The 17499-nt window shown below is 41.1% G+C and overlaps 1 protein-coding gene across 4 annotated transcripts in view; it reads right to left on the bottom strand.

The window, feature by feature from the left end:
• The window catches only part of PATL1 (PAT1 homolog 1, processing body mRNA decay factor), a 34495-nt gene extending 18963 nt beyond the window's left edge, over positions 1-15532 (bottom strand). Inside the window, exons 1-6 of one of the 4 annotated variants that reach the window (XM_084894834.1) lie at positions 15255-15532; positions 13212-13323; positions 3878-4095; positions 3507-3587; positions 1125-1319; positions 111-212 (exon numbers count right to left, since the gene is read on the bottom strand). In XM_084894834.1, the coding sequence (XP_084750960.1) occupies positions 111-212; positions 1125-1319; positions 3507-3587; positions 3878-4095; positions 13212-13323; positions 15255-15269 (723 nt within the window). In that variant the 5' untranslated portion in view covers positions 15270-15532. Of the gene's footprint in view, positions 1-110; positions 237-674; positions 749-1124; positions 1320-3506; positions 3588-3877; positions 4096-13211; positions 13324-13401; positions 13495-15254 lie in introns of those variants that run through there. The other 3 variants (XM_084894833.1, XM_084894835.1, XM_084894836.1) reach the window with 3 other exon arrangements.
• Between the last annotated feature and the right edge of the window lie 1967 nt (positions 15533-17499).

Below are 17499 nucleotides of genomic sequence, written 5' to 3'. Positions count from 1 at the left end.
AAAAAAAATTATGCATAATTTAAGAGAAGTCCATATACTTGTATGGTGATTAAATAGGCAGTGATTGGAAAATACAGTCTTAATTTTCATTTGGTTGTAGAGTGACATACCGGGACATTGCAGAGCTGGTTTGGAGACATCCTCTCACCATAGGGAGCAGGATAACGTGGTGGCATTGGGGGCCGAACATGGACAGGCTTCGGACACAGAATCTATGAGGACAAACATATAAACAACTACACTCAGTGAAGTCAGTTTTTTCTCTACCTACACTCCCTCCCTTCTAGTACTGGTAGAGACTCAGAACACAATGCAAAGCCCTACTTCTAAACCAATTGCTAAGGCTATGGGTTCATATACAGAACCTCTCACAAATATCAGTAGCTTTTAACTGAGGAAAATTTAGCTAATTCTCCAGTTATCCCCACCCTTCCATGCTATCTGAGGGAGGTACCAGCAGATACTCAAACTTGCAAATTCTCTCCAAAAGTATATATTTTGGTAGCAGTGAGGGAGAAGGAATGATAAGAAAGCTGGAGGATTAACTAAGTCCTATTCTGAAGCCCCTGTGATATGGCCGCCATGCTTAGCTCTTTAGTGATATACTGTGACTCCACCATTTCATGGGATACTGAGCCTAACTAGGCCATACCAACACCACCCTCCCCCCATACCTTCCAAATTGGCCTTCCTTTTCAGCTGCTCGTTTCAGGTGGAGGAAAGTCTATGGAACAGGACTGCACAGGCTCTAGGGAAAGCAGGGATATCTTAAAGGTAAAAAGGGATGTGGACAATGCTGTGTGTTCCCACTCCCCCCAGCTTTCATTTACCTCTCTGCTAATGTTTTGGGCAGCCAGCAAAACCCTTTAAAAAGGACATATACACTAAATGTGGTTAACTACCCTTTTCTCCCCATTTAGAAAGCAGCAACAGGAGCAGCACCAGCAAGGGGCATTGGGGAATGTGTCTCTTATTGGTACTAACTTCTCCCCTAATTGGCTATTTTTCTTTCTAATCTAATGCCTACCCAAAATTTCCACCCTCTTCCCAACATCACCAGTTTCCCCAATAATTTTGCCCAGATTCCCAATATCCTGGGCTGAGTGCCTGTTAATGAGAGGTACCTGTTGGTTGTAGCTGGGTACAGCCATCTGCTTAGGTGGGGTGCCTATGGGGACAGCTCTAACAGGAGGGCTCCCAATGATAGGTGAAGTTGACCGCCGTGGTAATGCACGCTCGGAAAGGTCCCGATCATCTTCTGGGCCCTGTGGGGGCCTCTGAGGCAAGGCATATTCTAATACAGACACCGTAGGCATTTCCTAATTAAGGAAGTAGCAAACAAAAACAAAAAAGCTAAGCTTAACTTGAAACATGTTAATAATCTCTATAAATGTCAAAGTATCTCGAGAAATTTTTAAGTTTTATTTTTATTTCATATCCAGTAAAATGTACCCTCTTTGGTGTACAGTTCTTTGAAGTTTAATAAATGCAGAGTCATGAATCTACCACCACAATCAAAATATAAAACAATTTTACAATTCCTCAAACTTCCTCTGTAGAGTGTTTTTTTTACAGGCAATAAACATTAATATTTCAAGAAAAATGATTTTAAATATATTACATGCAATAAAAATTAATATTTCAAGAAAAAGAATTTTAAATATAATACCAAAACTGTATTAACATAACGTAATATCACAAAAGTTGCAGGAAATATTAAAAATATTAAAAAACCTGCAAATAACAGAATTACTTCTATTATATTCTAAAATATTTTTTCTCTGCCTCTATTTTGGTTCATCAGTTTACGCTGTTCATTATATTCCACAAATATAAATGAGATCATCTGATATTTATCTTTCTCTGACTGGCTTATTTTGCTTAGCATAATGCTCTACAGGTCCATCCATGCTGTTGCAAATGGTTAAGAGTTCCTTCTTTTGCCGAAACCGGTTTGGCTCAGTGGTAGAGTGTCGGTCTGCGGACTGAAAGGTCCCGGGTTCGATTCCGGTCAAGGGCATATACCTTGGTTGCGGGCACATCCCCGGTAGGGGGTGTGCAGGAGGCAGCTGATCGATGTTTCTCTCTCATCGACATTTCTAGCTCTCTATCTCTCTCCCTTCCTCAAGAGTTCCTTCTTTTTTATAGCAGCATAGGATTCCATTGCATAGATGTACCACAATTTTTTTAATCTACTCTTCTGATGGGCATTTAGACTGCTTCCAAATCTTAGCTATTGTAAATTGTGCTATGAACATAGGGGTGCATATATACTTTCTGATTGGTGTTTCTGATTTCTTAGGATATAGTCCTAGAAGTGGGATTACTGGGTCAAATGGGAGCACCATTTTTAATTGTTTGAGGAAACTCCATACTGTTTTCCACAGTGGCTGCACCTGTCTGCATTCCCACCAGTCGTGCAAAAATGGTTCCTTTTAACTCCATATCCTTGCCAGCACTTGTCGTTTGTTGATTTGTTGATGACAGCTATTCTGACAGGTGTGAGATGTTACCTCACTGTCGTTTTTTGATATGCATCTGTTGAATAATTTGAGCATGTTTTCATTTGTCTCCTGGCCTTCTGTAGGTCTTCTTTTGAAAAGTGTCTAAGTCTTTCGCCCATTTTATGATTGGATTGTTTATCTTCCTTTTGTTAAGTTGTATGAGTTGTTGTAAACCTCTCCCACCACTCCCAAACACTTGCAAGCACCAATCTATTCTCCAGCTTTATAGTTCTGCCTAGAAATGACTTTACAAGTAACTCAAATTGTAAGGTGACAAATTTGAGTTACAATGGTCCATTTCAACCTTTTACTTTATTATTATTTTAAACTTTATTTTCTGTTCTGAATACAATTGCAGCCTTGAGTTATTCTGGTCTTCAGAAATGCATTTCCACATATGCTTGTTGCATGTAAACACTTCTTGGTCTAACCATATAATACAGATACAGCAATTAAGTATATTGCATGCGCTGCAAAAAGGTCTTACTATAAAAACCAACCAATCAAATAACCACCTTTAACTTTGGTAATTTGGACTTGCTTCTGATGTCGCTAAGGGTGCTACTTGGGAACAGGGGAGCCCCTCTGGAGTTGGGGGACCCCAATTTCATGTTGCATGCTCAGGGCTCTGAGGAAGGTGGACCAGTCCGAATGTGTTTGAATATCCAGTTCACAGTGGGCCCTCTCTGGGAATCTCTCAGCCTTGAGTCCTCCACCTCCCCACTCCTAGGTCACCCTCCTCCTTGCTGGGCACTCCTCTCCCTGGCCCCGGTCACTCTCCAGGTCACCCCTGTTTCAACCTTTTCCAGGTAAAGCACAGTCAAGTCAGCAACTCCATAGAGACAGAGGAAGTGGTAAAACTATGAGTGCTGGATGGAGTAATCGACCTAAGACTGGCAAATGAAATCCAACTATATGTTTCTGCAAGGAAAGGATGACAACAGGAGCAAGCTTGAAATTTTCCCAGATGAGGAACTGTATTTAAAGAGAAATGTTTAATACCTGAGCAAGCAATGGTCCTCGGATTCGCCTCAGAACTTCAGATCCATCCCAGATGCTGGAATTAAGACCTCCTGGTTGGGGCTAACAAAAAAGAAAAATACACAAAGTCTGGAATAGTGTGGGCTCTCTGCATGAAGTACCTACTTTTGGTAAACAAAGCCCCAAAAGAGCCTCAACTGCTTTAGAATAAGAAATTATAGTCCCAGAGTATACATCATTCCCCAACTTCATCTCCAGAATTGTTATCGGGAATTACACTAACAGCATGGTATATGTAAATCTCTCATTACAGTAAATGAAAAGAAATAGCAAAACTCAATATTTCACTTTATTAGTCTGCTACTATGCTCAAATCAGAGTAACTTACTCACTTGCAACACTGGCCTGGTCTGCACTGCCCTCATGATGGCTGAATCTTCTAGTTCATTTTCAATCACCATCTTACTGAGACTTTCTGCCAGATTTTCCTCATGGTCACCCAACAAGTCCATCTCATCCCTTTCTCCATTGCCTGTTTGTTCATTGACTGCTGCCGGTAGCTTCTCTTCCAATTCAGCCAGTCGCTCATGTGCTTCCTGCCAATCATCATCTATAAGGAAATCATAAAAAAATATAGTTTATATTGGAATTATAAAAAGTTTTATAAAGTTCTTTAACCAAGTGGATAATTCCAACTCCAGAAGATAGGTGGAAAGTTAAATTTCCAGTTAGACATGAAATAAAAGTTTAAACTAAGTGGAATAAAGTGGGCTTTTCACTTTTAAGAACAAAGAGCATATTACCAAGAATATAGCTCAAGCATTTAGAGTAGTAATAGGTTAAGACATTATCAACGGTGTCCAAACTATATTTTGAAACCAATTTTGAAACTGTTAGTCTTGTGTTTCTATGACATTTCAGGCAAAAAATTTAAAGGAAAGTTACAACTCTCTGCACTAGCGTACAGCTTTCTCTTAGATTATAATTGCTATCTTTATAAGCTTTTGAATCTATTAATTTCATTCAATTAACAATTGTTGAGCATATATAATGTGACAAGCAGTGTTTTAGGTGCATGAGGTACATGAGTGTACTAAACCTAAGACAATAGACATAATGAATAAGTAAGTTAGATACTATATTAGAAGATGAAATGCTTCAGGAATATGGAGGAAGAGAGGCAGACGGAAAACTTTAAATAGGATGATCAGAGGTACATTTCTTTAAGAGAGTAACATATGAGTAAAAGATTCAATAAGATAGGTGGCCAGGACCGGTTTGGCTCAGTGGATAGAGCGTCGGTCTGCGGACTCAAGGGTCCCGGGTTCGATTCCGGTCAAGGGCATGTACCTTGGTGGCGGGCACATCCCCGGGGGGGGAGGGGAGGAGGGTGTGCGGGAGGCAGCTGGTCGATGTGGCAGCTCTCTCATCGACATTTCTAGCTCTCTTGTAAAATCAATAAAATATATTAATAATAATAATAAAAAGAATAAGATAGGTGGATATCTGGGAGAAGTGTTTCAGGCAGAGGGAGTAGGTACTAAGGCCTTAACATGAGAAACTGATGGTTTTGAGAAAGGACCATGTTTGGACTAGAATAATCAAGGGGGGAAATACAAGAAAATGAGGTCAAAGAGTTCCTTTAGGATCTCTTAAGCCACTCTAATTGAAATGAGGGACCACTGGAGGTTTTGATGTGGCATGACTTTTTGAGAGAACCATTCTGGCTGCTATATTGAAAGAAGACTGGGGGGAGGGGACAGCAACACTGGATTACCAGGTGGCTATTCAGTTCCCCAAGGAAAAGGTGATGGGTGTCTTGGACCTTCCTCTTTTATTTTAACTACTAGAGGCCCGGTGCACAAAATTCATGCACGGGGGTGGGGGGAGGGGGTTGTGGTGTGGGAGGGGGCACAGTTCCCCTCAGTCCAGACTCCCTCTCTAATCCAGGACCTCTCTGGGGATGTCCGACTGCCGGTTTAGGCCTGATCCCAGGAATAGGGCCTAAACCAGCAGTCAGACATCCCTCTCACAATCAGAATAGCTGGCTCCTACCCACTTGCCAGCCTGCCTGCCTGATTGCCCCAAGTGCCCCTCCCTGCCAGTCTGGTCACCCTTAACTGTCCCCTTCCCCCACTAAACTGATTGCTCCTCACTGCCCTGACCAATTTGCATATTACCCTTTTATAAGTATAGATGTCTTTGCTATTCCTGCACATTACTACACAGTCTGCAGCTCTGGCACCAGGTTGTCGTCTCCTTTTCTCATGCTGACACAGGATTAGTTTTGAGTTCTGCTATAACATAGATAAGTATCTTCAGAACCCTTTATGAGCTTCCCTAGAATCAGTCCTTACTTCCATCACTTCTCTAATTCCAATGCTCCTCAATCTCATTGTTCCATTCTGCTTCCATCATAAAAGCTCTAACCCACTATTTTGCTCCTCTGAGATTCAAATTTAAAGCTTCATTGAAGCTTTCCCTAAATAACCTTTTCATGTTAATTCTACCTTCACCTCATCTAAACATGCACTACTTTCTAATTCAAAAACATCTATGTATTCTTTTGTATATGTTACATATTTTATTTTGATTTTAATTTTATTTTGTATGTCCAATAAAATTCAACAGATGAATAACAAGTAATTCCCTTTATAACTAACATAAAAACAAAGAATTCTCAGAAAGTGTTCTTAATGACAATCCCGCCCCCCCATCCTATAATATTCCCATATACTATATCAGGAGAAGAAAAAAACTGAAGGCATCATGACAAGAAAAAAAAAAAGTTGCCTGATAAGTAGGGTATAATAGATGGTAACACTTTTAAAAAAGATTTAGATTACTGACAATTTTTAAAAATACATATATTTTTATTTATTTCAGAGAGGAAGAGAGAGGGAGGGAGAGAAAGAAACATTAATGATGAGAATCCTTAATTGGCTGCCTCCTACATGCTCCACATTGGGGATCAAGTTTGCAACCCAGGCATGTGCTCTGACCTGGAGCACAAACTGTGACCTTCTTGTTCATAGGTTGATGCTCCACCACTGAGCCACAGCCTGTGGGAATTGACAATTTTCTGAGGGATTCATGTGCAACTTGTTTAAGAATACAGCTTGGGCATCTTTTCATGTATACACACACATAACTACTGGTGTTATCTCATTCTTTTTAACCTATCTATCTATATAAAAGGCTAATACGCTAAGTATCCGACCATTTGATGGTCGCTATGATGCGTCCTGACCATCAGGGGGCAGATGCTCAATGCAGGAGCTGCTGCGATACACACTGGCCATTTACAGAGAAACGGCACCACAAATCTGACGCCTACAAAGCAACACTCAGCTTCCCCCAAGTGGGACAAGGCCCCATCACCAACCTGAAGTGACACCGCACCAAATTGCAACTGCCACTGCTGAGGCCCCATGGTGCAAAATGTGGCCCACAGCCCAGTCCAGCCCAGAAATGGTGTCTGTGGGCACCGGAAATGACATCATGTAGCAACGCCTGGCTTCCTATCCCTAGTAACTAGCCTTCTTAGAGTTTCTTCAGCCCAGGAACCTGTCTTGCTTTATAGACAAGTGGAAACATTTTACACTTTAACCAAATGTCTGGGAAGCATTTTCCCCTGCCTCATCTCATTTGATCCTCACAGGAGTCCTGGAGTAGGTAGGAGATTCAGTGGAATCCTATTTTCTTTCCATTAGCCAGAAAGTGAATATTTATAAAGCTTAGAAACTTGACCCAACTGCCGAAACCGGTTTGGCTCTATAGATAGAGCGTTGGCCTGCAGACTGAAAGGTCCCGGGTTCGATTCGGTCAAGGGCATGTACCTTGGTTGCGGGCACATCCCCAGTAGCGGGTGTGCAAGAGGCAGCTGATCAATGATTCTCTCTCATCAATGTTTCTAACTCTCTATCCCTCTCTCTTCCTCTCTGTAAAAAATCAATAAAATATATTAAAAAAGAAAAAAAAAAGAAAAAGAAACTTGACCCAACTGAAAAGAAGTAAGAAATGGTGACCCTAAAAATGACTTCAGGTTTTCTCACTGCACAGAATATAGTCAAACACTGTTGCAGTTAAATATTTTACACTCTGTTCTCCCTGTGTGAACTACAATAATAATCTGCTTTGTGTTGATATTTACTATTTTGTTACTGACAATAACCTGAAAGAGAAGTTAGGGTGCTTCACTGGGCTGGGAAAAGTTTAGCTAAATCAGAAAGAGGTCTAATTAAGTAAATTTATCTATATATAAAGCTCTTGCTGGCGCCAATCTGTCATTGTTGATCACTGTTGATCTTGAATTTGGCTGACACTTCTATTATAGAGAAAGGTGAATAGCGATATTAAAATATTTCTTCTAATTAATTTCCTTTCAATGTGCATAAATTCATACACCAAGCCTCTAGTCCTATATAATAAAAGCCTAATATGTGCTATCCAGCTGTCTGTTCAACCAATCAAAGTGTAATATGCTAATGATATGCTAAAGCTGCTCAACTGCTCACTACATGCACTGACCACCAGGGGGTAGACGCTCCGACCAGTATTAGCTTGCTGCTGGGGTCTGGCTGATCCGGACTGAGTGAGATGGGCTGGATATGCTCTGGGGCCCTCCAATGGTCCTGCCCTGGCTGGCCAACCTCCTGTGTCCCTCCCCAGCCCCGATCATGCACTGGTGGGGTCCCTTGACCTAGCTTGCACCCTCTCACAACCCGGCACCCCTTTGGAGATGTCAAAGAGCCAGTTTTGGCCCGATTCTGCAGGCCGAGGGACCCCATTGGTGCATGAATTCTTGCACTAGGCCTTTAGTATTAATATAAGATTCAATTCTATTGATAAACTAAACCTAATTCAACTTACCCTACTGATGGAAATTTAGATTTGCAAATTCTAAATATAATGATTAATAATGTACTAAATATTATACATATCTTAATATCTTAAGCAAATATTTATGTAGGGTAAGTACCTTTCAGGGTCAGATTATAAATACTTAAAATTTGCTATTTTTACTATATAAAAAAGTATCACATAACATTAGTGGTTCAAAACGTGAAGGAAGTGGACTTCTAAATTTATAATCTGGCATGATTAGAACTACTGTCTAGTCTTGGGCACTGCTGTAGATTTAAATGTACTTTAAAATCTACTTTAGTCCAGCCAGCATGTGACATTAATCTCTGTGTCATCTTTACCAAGGAACGTAAACTGAGAAAGTTTTTAAAAGACAAATTTTCTTTGTAATTTTACTAACCCAGCAATGCAAAAAAAAAAAAAAAAAGGGGTGGGGGGAGAGTCTATAATCCCAAATAAGGAATGTTTTTACATTTATTTTCTAAATTTAAGGAGTTAATTTGTTAATACCTATTTCCCCAAAAATAAGACAGTGTCTTATATTAATTTTTTCTCCCAAAGTTGCGCTAGGTCTTATTTTCAGGGGATGTCTTATCTTTCTATGCACTAGGTCTCATTTTCGGAGGATGTCTTATTTTCGGGGAAACACGGTAGATTGGTTCTAATGCAGTCAAGTTCTAATTTTTGTTGTTTTCATTTACCGTTTCCATACCTATCTTTACTAACTTTACCAGACCCTACCAAAAATGAGCAGTCTATTTGTCCTTAATTACTACATTTTTTTCTTTTGGTAAATCCTTACCCAAGGATATTTTTCCATTGATATTTAGAGAGAGTGGAAGTGGGGGAGAGAGACAGAGAGAGGGAAACATCAATTGGTTGCCTTTTACATGCGCCCTGACCAGGGCTAGGGATTGAGCCTGCGATGGAGGTGTGTGTTCTTGACTGGAATCGAACCCAGGACTTTTCAGTCCGAGGGCCAATGCTCTATCCACTGATCCACACTAGCTAGGGCCTTAATAATTACATTTTAAAACACACTGATTAAATAGCCATATTCTGTGAAAATAACTGTTGTGAATCACTGCTTTTTTAACCCTTTGCACTCCGCTGTCCCCTCTCAGGGGACATCGGAATTCTAGCATATCACTCGGATGTCCCCTCTCAGGGGACATTGCAGTTTATTAGTGATTACGGGGAATTGAGTTAATTCAACGCACGTTTCCGCCGCAAAGTAGCATCGAGTAGCTGGTAGCCAATGTCCAGAATGGTTCGGAGTGCAAAGGGTTAAACATGCAAGCAAAGGAATCTATGCCATAAATACCATCATCATTTCAAGTGTTACTTGTTTTTGTGAAAAATCATCTGAAGCAATGTCAGAGATGGAATGTCCTTATTATAGGAGGGTAGATATTTCACCCTATACCTTTTCAAATGACCTAAACATTGTTACTTAGATATACCAATACTGGAACTCAATCCACATTGGTAAAAATGATAAACAGTAGGCAAAAAAGAAAAACAGAGAAATAAAAGGAAAGAGAGCTGTTTTTCTTTAACTCATTAACCTATACCCTCAAGTGCATTAGTAAATTCGTCAGTGCTCCCATAAACTTATACTTGTAATAATTCCCCTGAAGTCTGTCTCAGGGATATTTTAAAATAAAAACAAAATGATAAGGAAGTGAAGGTGATTTAACTTTAAGGCACTCTCAATCCCTAAAGATTATAGTAATTATCAATAAAAGTATGAAGGATGGGGGACAGGAGATTCCCAAAGACTGCCTTAACTGCTAGTTTAAACTAACTCCATTTATAGTTACTTAACCTCTCTGTCACTTTCCTCTCTCATTTGTTAAAATGAGCATAATAATAGCACCTGCCTCACACAGTGAGGATTATATGTAAAACACTTATAATGGTACCTAGTACATATTAAGCATCTTTTAAGTGTTAAGCATTTATTTTTAGAGATTGAGTTGAGATTACCGTGGTGCATTTATTGCTCTAAGACAGTGGTCGGCAAACTGAGGCTCTTTGGCCCCTTGAGTGTGGCTCTTCCACAAAATACCACATGCCAGCGGGCATGTTCAGTGCGATTGAAACTTCATGGCCCATGCGTAGAAGTTGGTTTTCGGCTCTCAAAAGAAATTTCAATCGCTGTAGTGTTGATAATTGGCTCTGTTGACTAGTAATGAGTTTGCCGACTACTGCTCTAAGATAATGCAAACATTTTTCCATAAGGAAGACAGTGACTAGTTTCTTAAGGAAAGGTGACATGAGAGCATTTGTAGCCAGCAACTTAAAATTAACTACTGTACTAACAGGTTTCATTCAAGACACTCCTTGAATTAGAAACCATCACACCAAAACATATGTCAAAGGTCTGACATTTTATCTCCTGGTTTAAATTCTCTACACCAGCTGTGTATCTTCTTGTAGAGATGTAGTAAGCAAGTCACAGGTGGACTTAGAAAGCAATTTCCCTTTTAGAAACCTTTATAGTATTTAGATCAAGATGTTATGAGAAATTAAGAATTTAATTTTACAATTCAAGTATATTATACTCAATAGAAAGGGCTTGTGCTTTGAAATTTTTTTTCTCTATTATAATCCTTGTTAATAATCAAGAAATCCTTATTAATCACCCCTTATGCCTGAGGGTATGAAGTGGGCTAATCAAATGCTATTTCATTTCCCTGCCTTTTTTTTTTTTACTACCTATTCTTTTTTGGTGGAACCCCAGGACTTTCTTTCTATCATATAAAATACAGTTCTGAAACTCTAGCATCCTTTTAAGGCAATATCTCCCCCCATCTTGTGAGGAACTCACAAACTCAGGAAACTGCCCACAGCACTCTGGAAGTCAATAAGAAGTCAAGACTATTCCTCATCTATTCAGGTTCAAAACTGAGTACATATTATTATGCTGCCTCATCTTAATATAATATCTATAAATCAATTCCATCAACTTCATTTTAATACTGAGAAATTTGCTTAAAAATGGTAAGATTCAGTGCAATTAAGATATGAAGTTATAGAAACAAGCATACAATGTTTGTAGCTTCCATTATATTCTATATGTTATTAGTAAATTAACTTCCAAATACAATTTGCAATTCAAATTGTTCCCTGCTTTTGTAATTCTATTCTATTGCTTTTGCCTGTGATCTCCATGGAGAGAGAACAGCATCTAAGATTATGTCATCCTCGTGGGTGATCTCATGTCTTAAACTATGGCTATAATCCAAAAGGTCTTTGGTTCCCTTCTATAATGAGTCTATCCTTCTACCTTAAACACTTCTTTTGCTGTTCCTAGTAGTGGCAGTTTGAGCTCTCTACTGATTTTTGTAAACCCTGGTTGATAATAGTTTTCTCTTTCATTTTTGCCAATTCATTCTACTCAATCTAAGCTTTAAAAAATTTAAGCTGTTTATAACACTTTTAAGATCTCTTTTTTTGTTTTTTATATTCAACATCTTGGGATTACCCGTTACAGTTAAATTTCCTCTTCTTATTACTTAACTTTGAATATTTGTTGCATAGACAGAGGGCTTGATATCGAAGAAATCAAAGTATTTACATATCCCAGCAAAAACAGTTGTTGCCATTTTCAATATCAATAGTCAGGGCAAAAATATTTCCACTGAGCCTTACCTCTTCATTTTTTAAACGTTCAGTTTAATTTTAACTTATTAATGTAACTTGTCCTAGGATCTCTAATTCTCAAACTTTACCATATAAGCTTGCTCTCTAAATTCCCCATCTCAGTTACCACAGCTCTGTGGCCTCTAAGAATAGGTTGGCTTTTTAACTTTTTATAACCTTTTCACACTCCTAGAATATTTATCTATATCCAAGAATGGGAAAATTTCATCTTATTTCTAACTTATATTCTCTGAATAAAGGGATTTTTATTTTATTAAAAAAATTATATATATATATTTAATATATTAATATATATATTTAATATATTTTATTGATTTTTTTACAGAGAGGAAGGGAGAAAGATAGAGAGCTAGAAACGTCGATGAGAGAGAAACATCGACCAGCTGCCTCTTGCACAGTCCCTACCGGGGATGTGCCCGCAACCAAGGTACATGCCCTTGACCGGAATCGAACCTGGGACCTTTCAGTCAGCAGACCGACGCTCCACCACTGAGCCTAACCGGTTTCGGCTTAAAATATATTTTATTGATTTTTTACAGAGAGGAAAGGAGAGAGATAGAGAGCTAGAAACGTCGATGAGAGAGAAACATCGACCAGCTGCCTCTTGCACACTCCCTACCAGGGATGTGCCCCAAACCAATGTACATGCCCTTGACCGGAATCGAACCTGGGACCTTTCAGTCCGCAGATCGACGCTCTACCACTGAGCCAAATCAGCTTCAGCGGATTTTTATTTTATTGAAGATACTATTAAGACAATAGCAGGGTCACGTAATATCAACTGAATTTTAAAACCATACATATCCAAATCTGAGTTTTATCCTAATTCAACTAATTTTCCTTAAGTTACATGCTCCACAAATAAATTTCCCTTTCCTAAGATTATTTTAAACTTTTGGAAAAATATCTATTTCTCTAACCACTTGAATTCCTTATAGTGTCAGAGCAAAAGATCATATAGTTGGAAGGAACAGAGCTTACAGAACACCTGGTTTTATAAGTAAGGCAAAAAGAGGTCCAGAGGAAAAGGTTAGATGCTTCTAGTCATGCCTAGACTATTCTAAGACCAAGAATGGGATATTTTGCTAAATTAGTGACTGAGGTTACTCCTACTAAGACAAAGCACTTATAAAAGAGAACATTTGAAACTGTCAGAAGACCAAGATGATATAAGAGAAAGATATCACTTACCAACTGCACCTGACCCAAATGTATCATCATTGAATTGATCAATTTCTTCATCTTCCTCTCCCAGGCCTTGAAATGCATCCTCATCTTCATCCAGAGGACAATCCTCCAAAGACTAAAAAGAGAAAAGAGATTTAGCTATTCATGAAGTTCACAACTGCATTGTAAAGTGTTCTAAAAATGTTCATCTTACTTTCCCAATCAGTGTAATATCTTCATTATGACTTTTTGTAAAGATGCCATTTTTTCTGCCCCTCAATTTCCCCAACATTGGAAAATTTCGGTATCTTCTTTTCTTTCAGTTTCTCTTTCCCATTCCTTATTTAACTTTTCCCTGCAAACATTCCATTTCTCTATCAGAAATCTAATAAAAGCATTTCCTCATGGTCTGTCAACTTCCTTTACATGACTAGTTAGAATAATAATGACAAATGAAATGAACCCTTTATTTTGAGTTATAGTTTACTGTTCAACAAAATTTTCACCTTCCCCATATTCATGTAATCTTTTCAACTATTTTATTATTCTCTTTTAAAGCTTTCTCTTCATTTTTTATCTTTCCCCTTTTCTATTTCCTATTGGCCCAAACTCTGGTGATAAAACAGAAAGCTAAAATTTTCAACCACAATTAAGGAAATTCTCAAAAAGCTGTGATATGCAAGTTCAAGTTCTGACTCCACTCTTAAAAGTGATGTTAACTTGGGCAAATCATTTTTTAAAATTAATTCATTAAGTACCTCTTGAGCACCTATTGTGCCACAGGCTTTGTTAGGCTCAAGTCTCAGTCTCCTAAGAGATAATAGAGGAGCAATACCACCTACCTCAAAGTTATGAGGATTAAATGAGGAAGAGATTTAGTCAAACACTTCGGGTTGCTGAACAATGCTAGGTATCACCATAACAACTTAGGTAGGTTGCATTGTAAACATTTCCTCCTTACACTTTTGTTTTTAACTGATTTTCTAAGTTTTCTTTTCTTTTGGCAACTGCCTACCACTTATCACCTCCCTCCTTATTTTCATAGTTAGTTTGGTTTTAAACAAATTTCCTATCAATTATCAAGTGTGTCCACAATTTTCAAAGACTCATAATCGGAAGGCAGGATTGTGTTACACCCTTCCTGGCTACCTCCAAGTTTAGACTGTTCCCAATGGGTACGGTAAAGCCAAAGGGCCATCTCACTCATCTTAAGCCCTCACAAACGTACACAAAGCTGGCATGCAATTGCTTCCACCTTTAAGGCAACATCCAGGGGCACTCCTCCCAAATCACAAAGATCTACTTTAACCAAATCACTGTTTTTTTAAATTGGAAAGACTTTTAGGGATTATGCAGACAAGCCCCTTTATTCTACAAACCTGGAGACTTTAGGGTCAGAGATTAGAAGTCGCTCAAGGTCATACAGCGAATTAGTGACAAGCTCTGGACTCTCGTACTATTGCTACATCACCGGGACCGTCACCAAGCCCACGTCTCCCTCCACTCGCCCAAAAGGAACTTGTGCTGGACACGCCCCCTCCCAACTCCCAGGCCTCTTCAGTAAAACAGGCTACGGTCCCAGTCAAAGGGCAAGCCCAGGCCCCATTGACCCGGAGGTTTCCTGGGAGTATAGGTGTGTGTAACTGGACGGAAGGTGGTTCCTGATCCAGGGCGGGAAACGTGTCTCTGGGATTTCCTAGGTGACTCTTCCTCCAGAAGAGCCACCGGGTGGATGCAACGCCTTCCCTTGCGCGGCTCCTCCCGGGTTGGGGCTTGGCAGGTGGTCCGGTTAAGTAAGGCACTTAACGGGCCCTCCCCACCTCAAAACAGAGGCCAACTCTACCCAGAGACAAGTAAATAGGACAGTCCCGTCCCCCGAAGCCAGCTCACACAGCTCTAGGGTGAAACCCACGACCCCATGTGCGAGGCGCTCCTCTGAGTTCCCGGGGGTCCCACCGCCCAACGCCCCCACCCGTCCTCCGGAGCGCGGGACAGAAGCTCAGGGGATCAGAGAGGAAAAGGGGAACGCGAGGGAGGGAGGGGTCACTTCCGGTCGCCGCAGCTCACCTCGTAGCGGAACATTCTTGGGGAGGGGGAGGGAGCGGGGAGGGGGGAATGGGGAAAGGGAGGGAAAAAGAGTTGACTCTCCGGGCTCCTCCGCGCGCGCGGGTCCTCCACCGGCTCGCGACCCCCGGCCGCCGCCGTACGCCGGAGCGTGCGTGGGGACGTGCGCAGGCGCGCCTGAGGGAGGGCGGCCACTCCGCGCTGCACCCGGCGGCGGCGTCTGCGCGGTGACAGATTTGGCGTCCGGCTTCCTACACTCGGCGGCGGGAAGGAGGGCCCGTGGTGTGATATTGCGCACGCGCAGCCGGCCGAGGGGGTGCTTCCTCGCCTTCCGACTGGCAGCTCCGCCCCGGTTTTCTCTGCGCCCGCCCCGCGCCCAGGTCAGAGTCACGAGTTTTCCGTCACTGCTTGGGGCGGAGGAAACCCTTGTGATTGTCACAGGATATGGCTTTGAAGAGTTCCTGGATTAGTCTAAACTGCAAGAAAGGGAGATTCCTGGGCTTTTTTTTTTTTTTTTTTTTTTTTTTTGCTTTTTTTTCTAACGCCCAGCACAGTCTTTGGGATGCTCGGCGGTCCTCAACATATATGCTACCCGCCAAGTGGAGGCGGGGAAAAATGGAAAAGTTCATGTCATCCAAAGGGGCTGAATGCGTCGCCACTTTCTGGGGCACATCACCCGCGGAGTTCACAGCAGGTCTGGGCAGGGATTAATGTGTCCCAAAGTGGCGTTGGCGCCCGGTTTTTAAAAAGCCGAAGGCATGCTCCGGGAGGTTCCACCAGGGCGGTATTTTTAGGCTCCAGGCGCTCCGGGCACGTGGAGCGGGAGAGCCAAGAAGGGCAGCGCGGCCGCGGGCAGCAAGGTCATAGAGGCGGGGAAGCACCAGGCTGAGTGCGCGGCGGGGCGACACCCCCTCCTTAGAGGCTCAAAGCTCGAAAAGAGTGTCCAGATAACGAGCCTCAGCACACTGATTCCAGAAATCTGGGTTATTTGTAGCAGCCGTTAGGCATCTCCCACGCCCTTTCAGCCTTAGATCTCACGAAATTATCTCTTTCCTCCCCAAGGACTAAACAAACTTGCATCGCGAAGAATTAAGTTCTTGTGCATTTCACAACTCCTTTCCCTGGGTGTCTTAAAATGCAGTCTCGCCTTGGAGAGTGAGTAATACACAGTAAATTCCTTTCCTGTTAGTGTGGTTGGATTCATCAGAGCCCGTTGGAAATAAAAGTTCTGGGTGTGGATCAGTGCTTTCTGTCCATTTTGGGAACACCAGGTAAACAAGTTTGAGCCTTAATTTATTTGTAAAATGGGTTTAATGATACTTACAGAGTAGTGGTTCAATGGCTGGATGATGCCAATACTACCACTAATGATTGAAGTTTGCCTGGCACTCTGTTAGGTGTTTCAGATGGATCATCTCACTGAATCTTTCCTTGTGCCAACAGTATGCCATAGGTACTTTATAGATAAGGAATCTGAGAATTAGAGATGTTAAGTAATTTGTCCCAAACCACCTAGTGGCAAGTGGCAAAGCTGGCAACTGAGATTTGTCTGATTCCAAACACCCAATCTGTTAATCCTGTCACAATTTAACAAAAACAAATGTTTACATGCGCTAGGCCTGAACCTTAAAGAAGTGGAACAGGTCGAGGATAAGATGGTAATTAATTGGTTTGCAAGTATGCATAGAGTGCTACAAAACTTGGGCTAGGTAACCTCAAGTCTCAGAGAATTGGTGCCCTACGAACCAAGGGTTGGCAAACTATAGCCCTTTGTTGAATCTGGCCAGTTGCCTATTTTTGTTAATGTTGTTAATCCTCACCTGAGGATATTTTTTCCATTGATTTTTAGAAAGAGTGGAAGGGAGAGGGACAGACAGAAAGAAACATTGATGTGGGAGAGACATTTGGATGGGTTGCCTCCTGCACTCACTGGGTTGGGATGCACCCTGACCAGGATGCAGTCTGCAACCAAGGTATGTGCCCTTAACTGGAATGGAACCTGAGACTTCAGTCTGAGGATCAATGCTCTATTCACTGAGCCAAACTGTCTAGGGCTCTATAGGGTTTCTTGATTGTTTTCAGGACATGGCATCTTCTCCCAGAGAGAGGTCACAGTATCTCTGATGACTGGGTTCAGAAGTCATATGTATCACTTCTTCCACATTCTATTGATATTTGTTAAAAATAAGTTAGTTCAGTCCATGCTCAAAGGGAGGGGTATAAGGAGATCCTTATAAAGGAAGAGGTA

The sequence above is a fragment of the Pipistrellus hanaki genome, assembly GCF_964339955.1.
Source record: "Pipistrellus hanaki genome assembly, chromosome: 9".
NCBI lineage: Eukaryota > Metazoa > Chordata > Mammalia > Chiroptera > Vespertilionidae > Pipistrellus > Pipistrellus hanaki.
Note: the sequence above shows the minus strand (reverse complement) of the source record. Positions and strands in the feature narration are given on the sequence as shown.